This window comes from Chrysemys picta, chromosome 1 (genome assembly GCF_011386835.1).
Source record: "Chrysemys picta bellii isolate R12L10 chromosome 1, ASM1138683v2, whole genome shotgun sequence".
Lineage (NCBI taxonomy): Eukaryota > Metazoa > Chordata > Testudines > Emydidae > Chrysemys > Chrysemys picta.
Window position 1 is genome coordinate 139,106,070 of NC_088791.1, and position 12,442 is coordinate 139,118,511.

Genomic DNA, 12,442 nt, shown 5'->3' on the forward strand with positions numbered 1-12,442 from the left:
CATCCTCAGCTCTGGCCCATAACACCAGCACCCCTCACTGTTTTCTCCCGTAATTCAGGCCTGCACATCAGCCTCACTAAGTAAGCATTGGCTCATTCTGACCACTAAATCCAGCCTGTGTTTTTGCTCCTTCCTCAGTCCAGCACACCAGCCCCCACGCCCCTTCTCCCTTGCTCTGTCTCCATCCATTGGTCCCCATTTGTGTCTCTTTCCTTCCCTCTGCAGTTACGTGGTGCCCATCAGAGCCTCTTCTGCTGCCAGGGCTTTAACCTCAGCCACTTTAGACTCCCGTGTCCTCCATGTGCTAGAACATCAGTCCCCACTCCTGCTATGATATGATATGCTTTTTTATCACAGCATAAAACACTGGACATTAGAAAAGTACTCTGCCTGTAACAGTCACCTCATTCCCCTTCTGTGCCCACTATGTCCCTCACCAGCCATTCTGAGACAGCACTTCTGAGGAAGAGCACAGCCTTCTTTGTTTCTATGGCTTGGTACAATAGTAGAGTGACCCTCACCTTTCGCTGTCTGCCCTGACCTCAGATCTTAGTTTTCATTGAGTACATCAGAAGGGTATCAAATATACACATAGGCAACTAACGAGAATTCCTGGTGACAGCATCTAATTAATTCTTGTGGGTGTTTCCAAGCAGCTTTGGAGTTGGTCAGTGCCATGGAGATAAGAAATCCATGGTCTGTCTCACCTCTGCCCATTCAGCATCTCAAAGAGCTGCAGATGTGTGTGGGTCACACAGAAGGGCTCTGCGGTGATAGGGCTTTCCACAGTCAAAGGCCCTCTGCTTACAAATTTCTGATCCTTGAGGACATCATGCACAGTGGCTGTCTAAGAAGCACACATTACACAAATTATCACCATCAGTATTTATACATGTTGTAAAACTCATAGTAGATAGACTGGAAAATGGAATTTGGGGAAGTAATTAAGCAAACCTGATGCACACCCAGGAAATTGCCCTGCATGGATACTGCATTTCTTCTGTCATCACCAGAAGCAGCACAAAAATAGCTCATTTATACTGGTATTGCCTACCCCAGGCTTTCAAAAGTCATGAGTCAGGCCTTCAAAATCATGGGATTTGCTCAAAAACCATGAGATTTTTTAAAATAAATTTTGGGTTCTTTGTATTTGCTTTCTGGTTTTTAAGCCTTTAGGGTGAACTCTGGTCATGTTTTCAAGCTTTTCTCTGTAATCATGAGGGCTAGAAACTTACTCTTTTTTAAAATTAAAGCTGAGATTCTGTTGCAATCTCTTGATTCCAATGGCCAGGGCCAGATATCAAATATTGCCAGACTCACCATAAAATCATGAGAGTTGACAACACTGAGTGCCTAAGGAGTGTTTTTATTTTTAAATTCAGGAGAACTCAGGGTTGGCCTAACTCTGCTTTCATTGAAGTTACTTCACTTGGAAAATCTCTCCCTTAATTTTGTTTCAAATGAAAGCTTGCACTCTACAGAAATTGACTGGGCCTCATACAAACTGATCCTTTGGTGTATCAGCAGGGAGCACTGGGGGACATTCTCACCTTCTGTGTTTCAGTTCTCTATACATAGCATAGCTCTACATCTTTCCCTGTGGTTTTCTATCTGATTTTGTAATACGTTTGGGTCAGTTACTCAGGCTATCCCTCCTTCTCCGAGCAAGTATCAGCAAAGGGTAGGCATTGAGACTAGAGTCTGGTGGGGCTCAGTGAGAAACAGGAGAGAGTGAGGGTTGACAGTACTGTTGAGTGAAGAAGAGCTGGAAAGGAGCTGCTGGAGGAAGGCTCAAGGGTGAATCTAAAGGACTGGCTAGTGTGTGTCAGAAGACGATAAAGTACAACTTTGGTGATCCCTAAAATTAATCTTGACAAGTGAGCTCGAACTGCACACCTGTCTTTTCTTTGTCACAAACCCCAGGGGCAGAGACGACTCCATATAGCAGCATCTCTGGATGTGTCTTTCTTTGGAGATCTGCACCCCACGTCTGGCTGATAAGCCCAGTCAGGCAGTCCCCACTGAATTAGCCACTTTCTCACAAATGCAGAACTTGTATGACCCACACGCCGCAGCGTTAACATTTGCACCTTGAATTGACACACAGATCGGGTAAAGACTGGAACTGGCTTCTGGGATCCAAAACCTGGAATAGAAAGTCAGAGTTTATAACCAGCTGCAGCCCAGTTTCATGTGGTAAAAATCACTAATCAACCTTATATAAGCCCAACCAGTGCCACCCCTTTGAACTTGAAGTAGAAGTGCATTAAAGTAAGTCAGCTGTCAAGTACAGTCTATCTGTACCTGGTGGGCGTGTGAGTGATGGATGACGAGGAGGTTGGGTAAGTGAGTGAGTGAGTCCATAATGAGTGAGTGAGTCCAGTGAGTGAGTGTGTCCACTTCTTCCTTCTTCATACCTAGAAATTGAACAGTTTCTAGCCATGCAGAGACTTACAAGTCAGTGGAGAAAGCTGTACCATCCTCCCATAACCAGGACCCATCAGCTCCTTTGCGGGATAAGGCAATCCAGAAAGAATAGGAACTATAAGACTGTGCTGAGCTTATTATGAAACCCTGTATGGAAACAAAAGCAAAGCTCTGAATCATATCCCCTCCGCAGCCAGTCAGAACTGGAAAGCTGTAAAGGGAGAAAGGCACAGAGAGAAAGGGAACTCACTGGTTTCAGCGTTTATAACAGAGGCTTGTTTTGCAAGGAAATCTGCCTCGGGTTTTCCAGTCCCAGCAGTTAGTTCTATTTCACAGGCCAGGAAAGGTGAGGTGCTGAATGCTCTCAATAACTATGGGCTCAGAACTTCCCAGGATCATGTAATGGGCCTGGAAGAATTCTTTCCATCAAACTCTGCGTACAGCAGTCATAAGGGAAGTGAAAGGTCTTAGCCCTTGAGATGAGCTATGTCTGGTGTTCTGATTAGGCTGGCCAAAATACGAGTAATCAAATCATATGCTTCAGGGTTTAAACTGATCATCAATGGGAGTCTGGGAGGAATTTTCCCCACAGTGAACATCTTTGCCTTCCCAGTCAGGTTTGCTTTCATGTATTACATTCTGCTTCATCTGGTATTGGAGGGATCAGGAAATGAGATGGGCTGGGTGTTTTGATCTGGGAGGTCAGGAAGCAGGATGACAAGCTAGACTGACTAATTTTCTAATTCAGTAAGGCAAGAGATGTAAAGCAAGCCAAGTGTAGGACCAGTGGTCTGTTCCAATATGGCTGGAGATTGGATATCAAATGGAACTGCTAAATGATCTACTGAAGTTTGGTTTGAGGTGGAATAAGGAAGTACGTGGAACAGCCGACTTTTATCTGGTAGGGCAAGCCCTATGGCCCGGATCCTTTGATAGGTATATATAAGCATAATCCACTGGTCAGTGGAACTACACTGATTTACACCAGAAAAGGATCTGGCCCTATGTTCCTATATATTTGAGTCTGAGCACCATCTCCTGGATTTCTCCTCCACTCAGCTGAACATTAGAAATAAAAAGAATACCCTTAAAGTAAGATAGAAAAATGAATCATTACCAGCTCTTCCTTACTCTCTATCTTAAGTAATCTGGAATCCAGGGAAGAGCAAAGAGCTTTGCTTTCTTGCCAAGTTTTCCATTTGGTAGAAAGGAAGTAACAGTTCTCTCCATGCTGTAGCCAGTTGTCAGGGCAAGGGCTGCATCTATGTCCTTGGAAATAAAATACCATATCACCATGCTTATCAATAGCAGCATCTAGAGATTTCCCTCTAAAGGATTACAAAAACACTCCACAAATTGTATTATGGAACAGCAACAGCCACTTTATAGTTAAGACTGCAGCTAAGTCAGCCAAATCACCAAGAGTTTGGCTGAGCACTTAAAAACCAAAATTGAAGAGCTTCCTACAGCTCTAGTAATACTAACCCATTTAGAATTTGATCAGATCCACCAGGGCTAACTTCTCTATTTTCACAAATGAGACCTTGAATGCACACAAACAATGAAGACCTCGTTTTATGTCTCAGCTGAGTCAGTACATCCATCAGCACAATGACTTTGTGACAGAGCGCTACCTCTTCCCCAGAGAAGAAGGGGTTAACTTCAGCCTGTCTTCCCCCTTAAGCTTGCACCCATGCCTGTAGAAGGGTATGAGAGAAGGCTGCTCCTGAGAGCCTTTGGGCAGGTTGGGCATCAAACACACAGGGGCAGGGGCCTATGTGGGAGTTTTCTATTTAGTGTGTGTGTGTGTGTGTGTGTGTGTGTGTGTGTGTGTGTGTGTGTGTGTGTGTGTGAATTAATTTCTTAGAGCTGGTAGGAACATTTGAGACTAAATGAAGTTTTGTTGAAATATGTTGCTTAGTCAAAGCTGAAATGTCTGGGGAAAATGTAGCAATTTCAACAACATTTTTGCTAGGAAGGTTTTTTGAGCGCAGCCCCTTCATGCTGTATAGGCTGGCGGTTAGGGCAATGGCCTGGAATCTAATTAATTGGAGAGTTTTTCTTCCCAGATCAGTCTGGGAATTGAACCTGCTGTGTCTCCCACACCAGTGCCCTACCCCACAAGCTGTACACACCTCTTCCTTAATTGAAAAGCTCAAGTTTTGACCTGACAGTGGACATTGACACAATTCCATTCTCGTGAAAACATTCACAAGGTTTTATTTTTGTTCCAGTGTGGAACGAAAATAAAATCTGAAACCTCAAAATTGCCATCAAACAGAATTGTTGTCCCATTATTTTATTTATATTTTTTGTAGCTCTATTATTTTTATTTCTTGTTCGAAACATTGGGCCTGATTCTCATCAGGCTTGCACATTATGAAGCCATTTACACCTGTGATACCATTCTGATTTGGTGGCTTTTCATATCCACTTCGCACTCTTTTTGTACAGGTGCAGATGATGGCACAAGGAGTAAAGCAGGAGAGAATCAGACCCATTATTCCTTAAGAAGAAGCCTTTACTGTTAGTGACTGTGTTTATTCCTTCCTGCCATACCATTTTGTTAGCTGATTTCCCCTTGAACACCAAGCAGAGACTCTGGTTCAACATTGAAGTCAGAAAGAAGCAATCAAAATATTGGATTGTTTATCTGACCCTCGTGCAGACTACTAGAAAACAAATACATTTGCAAAATTCCTGCATCTGGTTGGGATGGCAATACAATAATGAAAACAGTTTTTCTCTTGTGGTACTTTGGGAGGTCCAATTCTGGCTTAAAAATGGATGCAGGAATTGTTATTATTTTTGATTTTTTATTTAAAGAAAAAAGTACCCAAGACTATTTGGAGAGCTCAGAAAAGGTTCAGGGAACTTGGTTCTTGTTTTGGGATGGTTGTTTCTTTCTGCATAGTGGTTCACCCATCTGTAGTTCACAGTACAATTTTATATTGCTACAAATCCATAGCTAACTAGGAATGTCATAGTTGCCAGTGTATACCCTGGATTCTCAGGATTTCATGCTGGATGGTGATTAGGATGGAACAATGTGGAATATTGAACCCTTATGATCTGATTTATTTTGATTTTCTGTCTAGGAGACTGCTGCTATTTTGCGTTCAATTTAGAGGCAGCTTATTACAGAGGGGATTACTACAGAAACTTTTGTTCAATCTGCTCCCCTGCTTCCCTTTTTTATTGTAAAATAAAAGTGATGTAAACTGATAGTACATGGTTGTGATATGTGTATGGAAAACCTAACAAACTCAGATTTTCCTTCATGAAAAGACCAAACCCATACCGAATAAGGGATAGAAAAATCACCAGCATAGGGTCTATTAAAACAGTTGAGGAGTTTTGCTCACATCCAGGAGAGAGCAGTGATGCTCACACTAAGGTTTTCATTAATACATACTAGAAAGAGGCTGCCTTGAGGAGATCAATATATTCAACAAGTAGAGCTACTCAGGAATTTTCTGACAAAATGTTTTTTCTTTGGACAATGCTGATTTATCAAAACCAAAACTTTTCACAGGAAAGGGTCAGTTTTGACAAATCTGAGGATTCAAAATCTTTTGAAAAGAAGTTTTGAAATTGTCAGAATGTCCCATTTCAACATTTTCTAAATAAAGACTTTCATTTTTTGTTTTCAAATTTTAGTAATTTATATTTTTAAAAGGAACAATTTTAAAAGGGTGATATCAAAATAGAATGTTTTGATTTGACCTGATCCAATTTTTTTTTAAGTTTATTGGTTCATGAAAATTTTCTAGATTGCAATGTTTCAACCCTAGAAAAGTTTTTTTCATAAACTCTTGTGGGATGGAAAAAAAAAAATTTCCTGCCCAGCTCTACCAACAAGAACTCCCTAGAAAAAAGGTTACCTCTGTAGCTTGCCAGTTGCTGCACAGTCTCCAAAAGGTTTAGGTTCTGCGCTTGGAGAAACTCCAACTGCTGGGTGAGGTTTCCCAGAATTTCCCTTTTCTAGGTAAGGTTTTCATGCCATTCACTCACTAGATGGGAAACCTGAGTGACTTCAATTCACAATACAACTAGAATGAAATTGTTCCATTTCATATTAGAGTATGTTATATATTTGCATATGAAGTGTATATAAATGCATATATGTTGAACAAAAAGTCAAAAAGGCATCCTTTAAAAAATGGAACTTAAATCCTAGTGAGGAAAACAGAAGGAGCATAAACTCTGGCAAGTGAAGTGTAAAAATATAATTAGGAAAGGCCAAAAAAGAATTTTAAGAACATCTAGCCAAAGATTCAAAAAGCAATAGCAAAAAAAAATTTGTTTTAAGTATATTAGGAGCAGGAAGCCTTCTAAACAACCAGTGCGGCCACTGGATGATCAAGATGCTAAAGGAGCACTCAAGAATGATAAGGCCATTGCAGAGAAACTAAATGAATTCTTTGCATCAGTCTTCATGGCTGAGGATGTGAGGGAAATTCCCAAACCCGAGCTATTCTTTTTAGGTGATATATCTGAGGAACTGTCCCAGATTGAGGTGACATTAGAGGAGGTTTTGGAACAAATTGATAAATTAAACAGTAATAAGTCACCAGGACCAGATGGTATTCACGCAAGAGTTCTGAAGGAACTCAAATGTGAAATTGAAGAACTACTAACTGTGGTTTGTAACCTATAATTTAAATCAGCTTCTGTACCAAATGAATGGATGCAGGGCCGGCTCCAGCATTTCTGCCGCCCCAAGCAAAAAAAAAAAAAAGCCGCGATCGGCGGCAGCAATTGGAAAAAAAAAAAAGCCGTGATCGGCGGCGGCAGTTCAGTGACAGGTCCTTCACTCCTAGAGGGAGTGAGGGACCTGCCATCCCCGAATTGCCGCAGGTGCCACCCCTCTCCCTTGACCGTCCTTGTTAATCTGGTGCCTGGAGCCGGCCCTGACTGGATGGTAGCTAATGTGACGCCAATTCTTAAAAAGGACTCCAGAGGTGACCCCAGCAATTACAGGCCAGTAAGCCTGTACCGGGTAAACTGGTTGAAACAGTAGTAAAGAATAAAATTGTCAGACACATAGATGAACATAATTTGTTGGGGAAGAGTCACAGTGGTTTTTGTAAAGGGAAATCATGCCTCACCAATATACTAGGATTCTTTGAGGAGTTAATAAGCATCTGGACGAGGGGGATCCAGTGGATATAGTGTTCTTAGATTTTCAGAAAGCCTTTGACAAGGTCCCTCACCATAGGCTCTTAAGCAAAGTAAGCTGCTATGGGATAAGAGGGAAATTAAGCCTCACACCCCAGCTCCCTGGAAGCATTTGAAACACGCATTATCCCTGCTTCAAAGACTGTGAAACTGAGGCACAGAGAGATTGGACTAAGCTCACACAGCAAGGAAAAGTTTCCAGATCCGCTAATGCCCAAGCTGTGCCTGAACCACAAGACTGCATTTCCTCTCCTTAGTTTATTTCAAAATATGTTAAGGGTTCACATTGAATTCTTAGCCCAGCTTCCTTGCTGATACTTACACTTCACACTCAGGACCCCAGCTGTTACCAGCAAACCGAAGCAGAAGATCCCAAGAATCACTGCTGCAGGTCGCCAATAAGGAGATGGAGTGGGAGAGTCTGAGATAAAGAAAAGGAAGGGAATCGACAAATATATGGATCTTCTCACATCTAGGTCACCAGTTCATACATAGCCCCAAGTCAGCAGTGACTGAAAGTCATTCCTGTCTGATGGCTGTGCAGCTATGTGAAATGAATTGGTGGGTTCAGTCCAGTTCATAGTAATACTTTACAAAAACTCCCCTAATAATTGTGATTGGCCCCCTCTTCAACAGACAGATGCCAAGGACTGCATGGACCATGGAGATAGAAATACCCAGTGGCATTTATATATATGGATAGGTTCAAAATATTGAGATGGACAGAATAGGATGTAAGTGACTAACATATAGAGACACGTGAATGTACACATGTAAGAAAAAAACCCTCCCCACCGTATGCATTCGTTACCAAACACATATGTATATGTGTAAAACATGGCCAAGATTTTCAGCTGTGGTTAGTGATTTTGGGTGCCTTCATTTTTGAGTGCCCAACTTGAGATATTTTGAAGAGCCTAATTTTCAGAAAATACCCTCTGAAACACACATCCTCTGAAAATCAGGCCCCTTTAAAGGTGTCTCAAATTGGGCACCCCAAAAATGGACATTCAAAATCACTTTAGAAAATGTTGGCCATATAAACACAGGCATGATGCACAGAGAGTACACAAACATAGACATACGTGGAAATATATAGGTACATACAAGCAATATGGAGACAAACATATATGCAAACACAGACAAGCAATAGATGCATAACCACACACACACACACACACAATAATAAGTTGAGCTCTCATTTACTTCTCTGATTATTATTTTTTTTTACCAAAGATGAAGAGACTCAGCTGGAATATTGATTCCGTACTGAAGGCACCATGTGAAATCCTGTGGATCCAAACAATCCAACATCTGGATTAACCATCCCCCATTCCCAACCCTAAGGGGAAGCATTCTACAGAGTCTGACTTTACTCTCTATCTAAGATCCAGGGATCCTTCTGAGGGCTGGTAATGGGGTAGCCACCAGATTGGCTACTGACAGAGAATCCCCCCAGGAAAGTGTTCCTCAGTCTTGTAAATTGATAAATTAGGATCCTGTTGGAATTTTGTTAGACTAATTCTTTGTTCCTCTAGCACCTTTAATCCTGAATGGTTCCAAAGCACTTTAAAAACTGTATATACCCTACAGAACAGGGATCAACCACACACACAGCACTGTTGTGAAGCTACACAGCATTATTTTCATTGACTCTGAAGTTAAAGGCCAAAGGGTCTTTTTCCAGCCATCTGTTCCATCCCTTGTTCCACCCAGAATTGTTCCCTACAGAATATTCCTAAGTGTTTGTTCAATTCAGTTTTAAATAACCCAATAATAATCCATCATTTCCCTTGGGACGACTATTTCGCTGACCTCTAGAAACTGATGCCTAAAATCTAGCCCGAAAATGTCCCTTTTTTATGCCTAGTTAGACCCCTTTGCCCCTGCATAAAGAGTTCCTCTGCATTCTAAGTGTATACACTCTTCAAATACTTGTAGCTATTAGTCATATGTTTTCATTACTAATTGGTTAGCTAAGAGATATATACTGAGTAACAAATTCTACCCCCATGCCACCCAAATGGCTTCATTCCCAGTGATTTAAGGGGGATCATTTGTGTGCATATCAGGGGATAATATGAGTCTTAACTCTTCTACTCTTTTCTGAAAGCCAACCCCTCCAGCTTCTTAGCAGTATAGCTCCTCTCCCTCTCCCTCCGTTTTGGAGCTGAATGCAGTTTTCTAAGAGAGGTCCCATCAGTGTCATACACAGAGGGACAACATTGAATGCTGTGTTCTAAGTAAGCAAGCTCACCACGTAAGGATCTACCCCACTCTGTTACCTTTCGCTTTGGCTTCATGGGGCTCTTGGTTTCTGGGCTGCTCCCGTGTCATGAACTTCAGATCTGCATAGGTCACTTCAGCCATTTTTGGCAAGGTTCTGAGAGAAATCCAGGTTATGGCTCAGCACACAGAGGGAGAGACCGACAGAGATACAGTTCTGGGTGTGATCCTTTGAATGGTCAGAGTCATTAGAAATGAGAGAGTGATTCATCTACAAATCAGGTGGGGACTATGACTCATGCCAGAGTTTTATAAAACAAAATCTGGGGCATTTGGGGAGCTTGTTTTATACATTGTGGGAGCTTTTACAATAGATTCACAAATTGACATTTATTTCTTCATCTGCCTCTGCAGAAACACAGTGGGAATGGGAGAGGGAGTCTTGCATTTCTTAGTTACTGCCATAAATGCATAGAGAGATATATGAAGAGACAGAGAGAGTGAGCTGAAATGTGATTAATAGGAAGTGGGCTAGAGAGGGCTAGATTCAAACTGTGCTTTACAGATTTCTTGAGGCTTCACTGCAATATGTGTTCCAATTCTCAACTTTATTATGCAATTATTAACACTTAATAAATTCAAACAACAATCCTCTTCAATGCTCCCAGTCCTCACTAGTCCTGTGGAGAACAAGAGTCCAAGCCTGAGAACTGAACTGGTTCTTCTAGGTGCTTTTGTGCTCCTGCATGGAGTTCTGACTCCTAGGGTGTAGCAGATCCAGTTTTCATAGCCAACATCCCACCTAAGGACTAAAAGAATCAGAATGGGAACTGAACCCAGGTTTTTCATCAGGCAACACAGAGCACTAACTGCTGTAGGTATCAGGCCCAGTCCTTTCAGTGCTGCCAACTCCAGAAAGTGCGATATCAATACTAGGAATAGATACTGGTTCTCCATGGTTTACAGATGAGCTGCACCATACCAGAGTCCAGCTTTACTATTTGCAGGGTCCCAAGCCATCAGAAGAAGGACCTCTAGACATGAGTTGCCTTTTCTTCTGGTCTTATTACTTGAGGTTCGTTGGAGACCTGGAAATGAATTGTTTCCTGTCCCTCTAGTCCCACTGCTGCAAAGGGACATATGGATGAGTTGCAGAGCCACCAAAACAGCAGGACCCCAAAATGTTTCTTATTTGATTGAGATTAAGACAGACCCTTAACCAGTCCTAGACTCTGTAGCAGTCCCAGCTGCTGCCTGTGAGAGATCAGGAATAGGTCTTGAACTTGAGTCTCTTGCATGGCAGCACATGGCACTAATTCAAGGAGCACAAGAACCCAGACTCAGTAGCATTCTCACTAGTTGTCACTCCAGGGGGCAACAGACCAGTATTGGGCAAAGCAGAATGCTACCTCTTTGGTGGCACCAAGCCCTACTTCCACATCATTCCCAGACCTCACCAGCCCCAGGGAGTAAAGGATCAGAGGTCCTATTCTCCTGACACAGAGAAACTCTTACATCTTTCACTAGGAAAAGTGGGCACTGTGACCTGGACTCCATGGATTTCTTGCACAGCAGTGCAGACCGCTAACTCCTAGCTCAGCCACCACATTGAATCTTCTGTGAGGTGGGTGCAGCAACCTGCTTGGAACTTGGAGGCTAGAGCACAGGTTGCAGGAGGAAGAGTTTAGAGAAGGCACCAAGAAGTCAGTCTGTATGCACATGGGCTAGAATGCTAGCTGCAGTTGCAGCATCTCTGTAAATAGTTCTCTTAATAAACAGCCTGTTTTGTTTTACAATCTGGAGTCCTTTTGTGTTATTACCCAGCATGTGGTACATGAAACAGTGGGCATATCCTTTCTCCACCTACAGGAAAAAAACAAATGGCTGTTATGAACCCCAAACTCTTTCCCATCTTCTGTTCTAAATTCACAAGGGAAATATCTGATATGACTAAAGAAGTTGGCCTTAAAAAACACTCCTCAGAAGGATAACAAAGCAGGGAAATTTCCATTGACTTCCAAGAACTGCATAACTGAATTTAATCAAATCTGGGAGGGGATTGAGACCTTGCTGAGACTGCATTAGCCCAGGAGTGTGTGTGTGGGGGGGGGGGGTGCAAAAGGGGGAGTTCTCTGCCTGTTCACTAGCAAACTATGTTGTCACTGGAGCCCCAGTAGGAAGTATGAAGCTCACTGCTGAACATGTAATGAGCCCTTGAAATCTATGACAACAGCAGAACAACAGGACAAGGATGTTTGTGAGCAATTTTGTAAAGGGTATAATCACTTGCTTTAAACTTCTAAAAAGGGGAAAAATCTGGTGGAGAAAACTCACTTCACTGTAAAACAAATCAAAGGAAAATAAAATTATGGGATAAATGAGCCAAAGTATCAAATTGAATGTGAATTATTCTGTCACTGTGTAATAGACTAATGAGGCCATGGTTAAATTACTATGTCCAACTATAACCATGGTATTACCAGAGGCCATAGAAATTAAAGAAATGGAGCCAACATAGTTCAGCCAGAATGAATGATCATGTGCTCTCTGAAGGTCACAATTTCTGGTTATAATGTCACTCTTTCATTAGAGAAATGTTTATCACTTC

General features: G+C 42.0%; 1 protein-coding gene across 1 annotated transcript; it reads right to left on the reverse strand.

Moving 5' to 3' along the window:
• Positions 1-884: 884 nt before the first annotated feature.
• On the reverse strand, positions 885-10,037 carry LOC101945387 (oxidized low-density lipoprotein receptor 1). Its single transcript, XM_065555937.1, has 5 exons — positions 9,894-10,037; positions 7,931-8,029; positions 3,545-3,753; positions 2,456-2,574; positions 885-2,146 (listed from the first exon to the last, which is right to left on the reverse strand). The coding sequence occupies exons 1-5, from the start codon at positions 9,976-9,978 to the stop codon at positions 2,008-2,010; spliced, it is 651 nt and encodes a 216-aa protein (XP_065412009.1). The 5' UTR covers positions 9,979-10,037; the 3' UTR covers positions 885-2,007.
• Between the last annotated feature and the right edge of the window lie 2,405 nt (positions 10,038-12,442).

Excerpts from the sequence above, each read along its gene's own strand:
- LOC101945387 (XM_065555937.1), bottom strand. The coding sequence starts at position 9,978 with ATGGCTGAAGTGACCTATGCAGATCTGAAGTTCATGACACGGGAGCAG. Across the intron at positions 2,575-3,544 it reads TAGAGAGTAAGGAAGAGCTG|GGTTTCATAATAAGCTCAGC; the intron begins GTAATGATTCAT and ends GTTTCCATACAG. Across the intron at positions 2,147-2,455 it reads ACAGCTTTCTCCACTGACTT|GTTTTGGATCCCAGAAGCCA; the intron begins GTAAGTCTCTGC and ends TTTCTATTCCAG.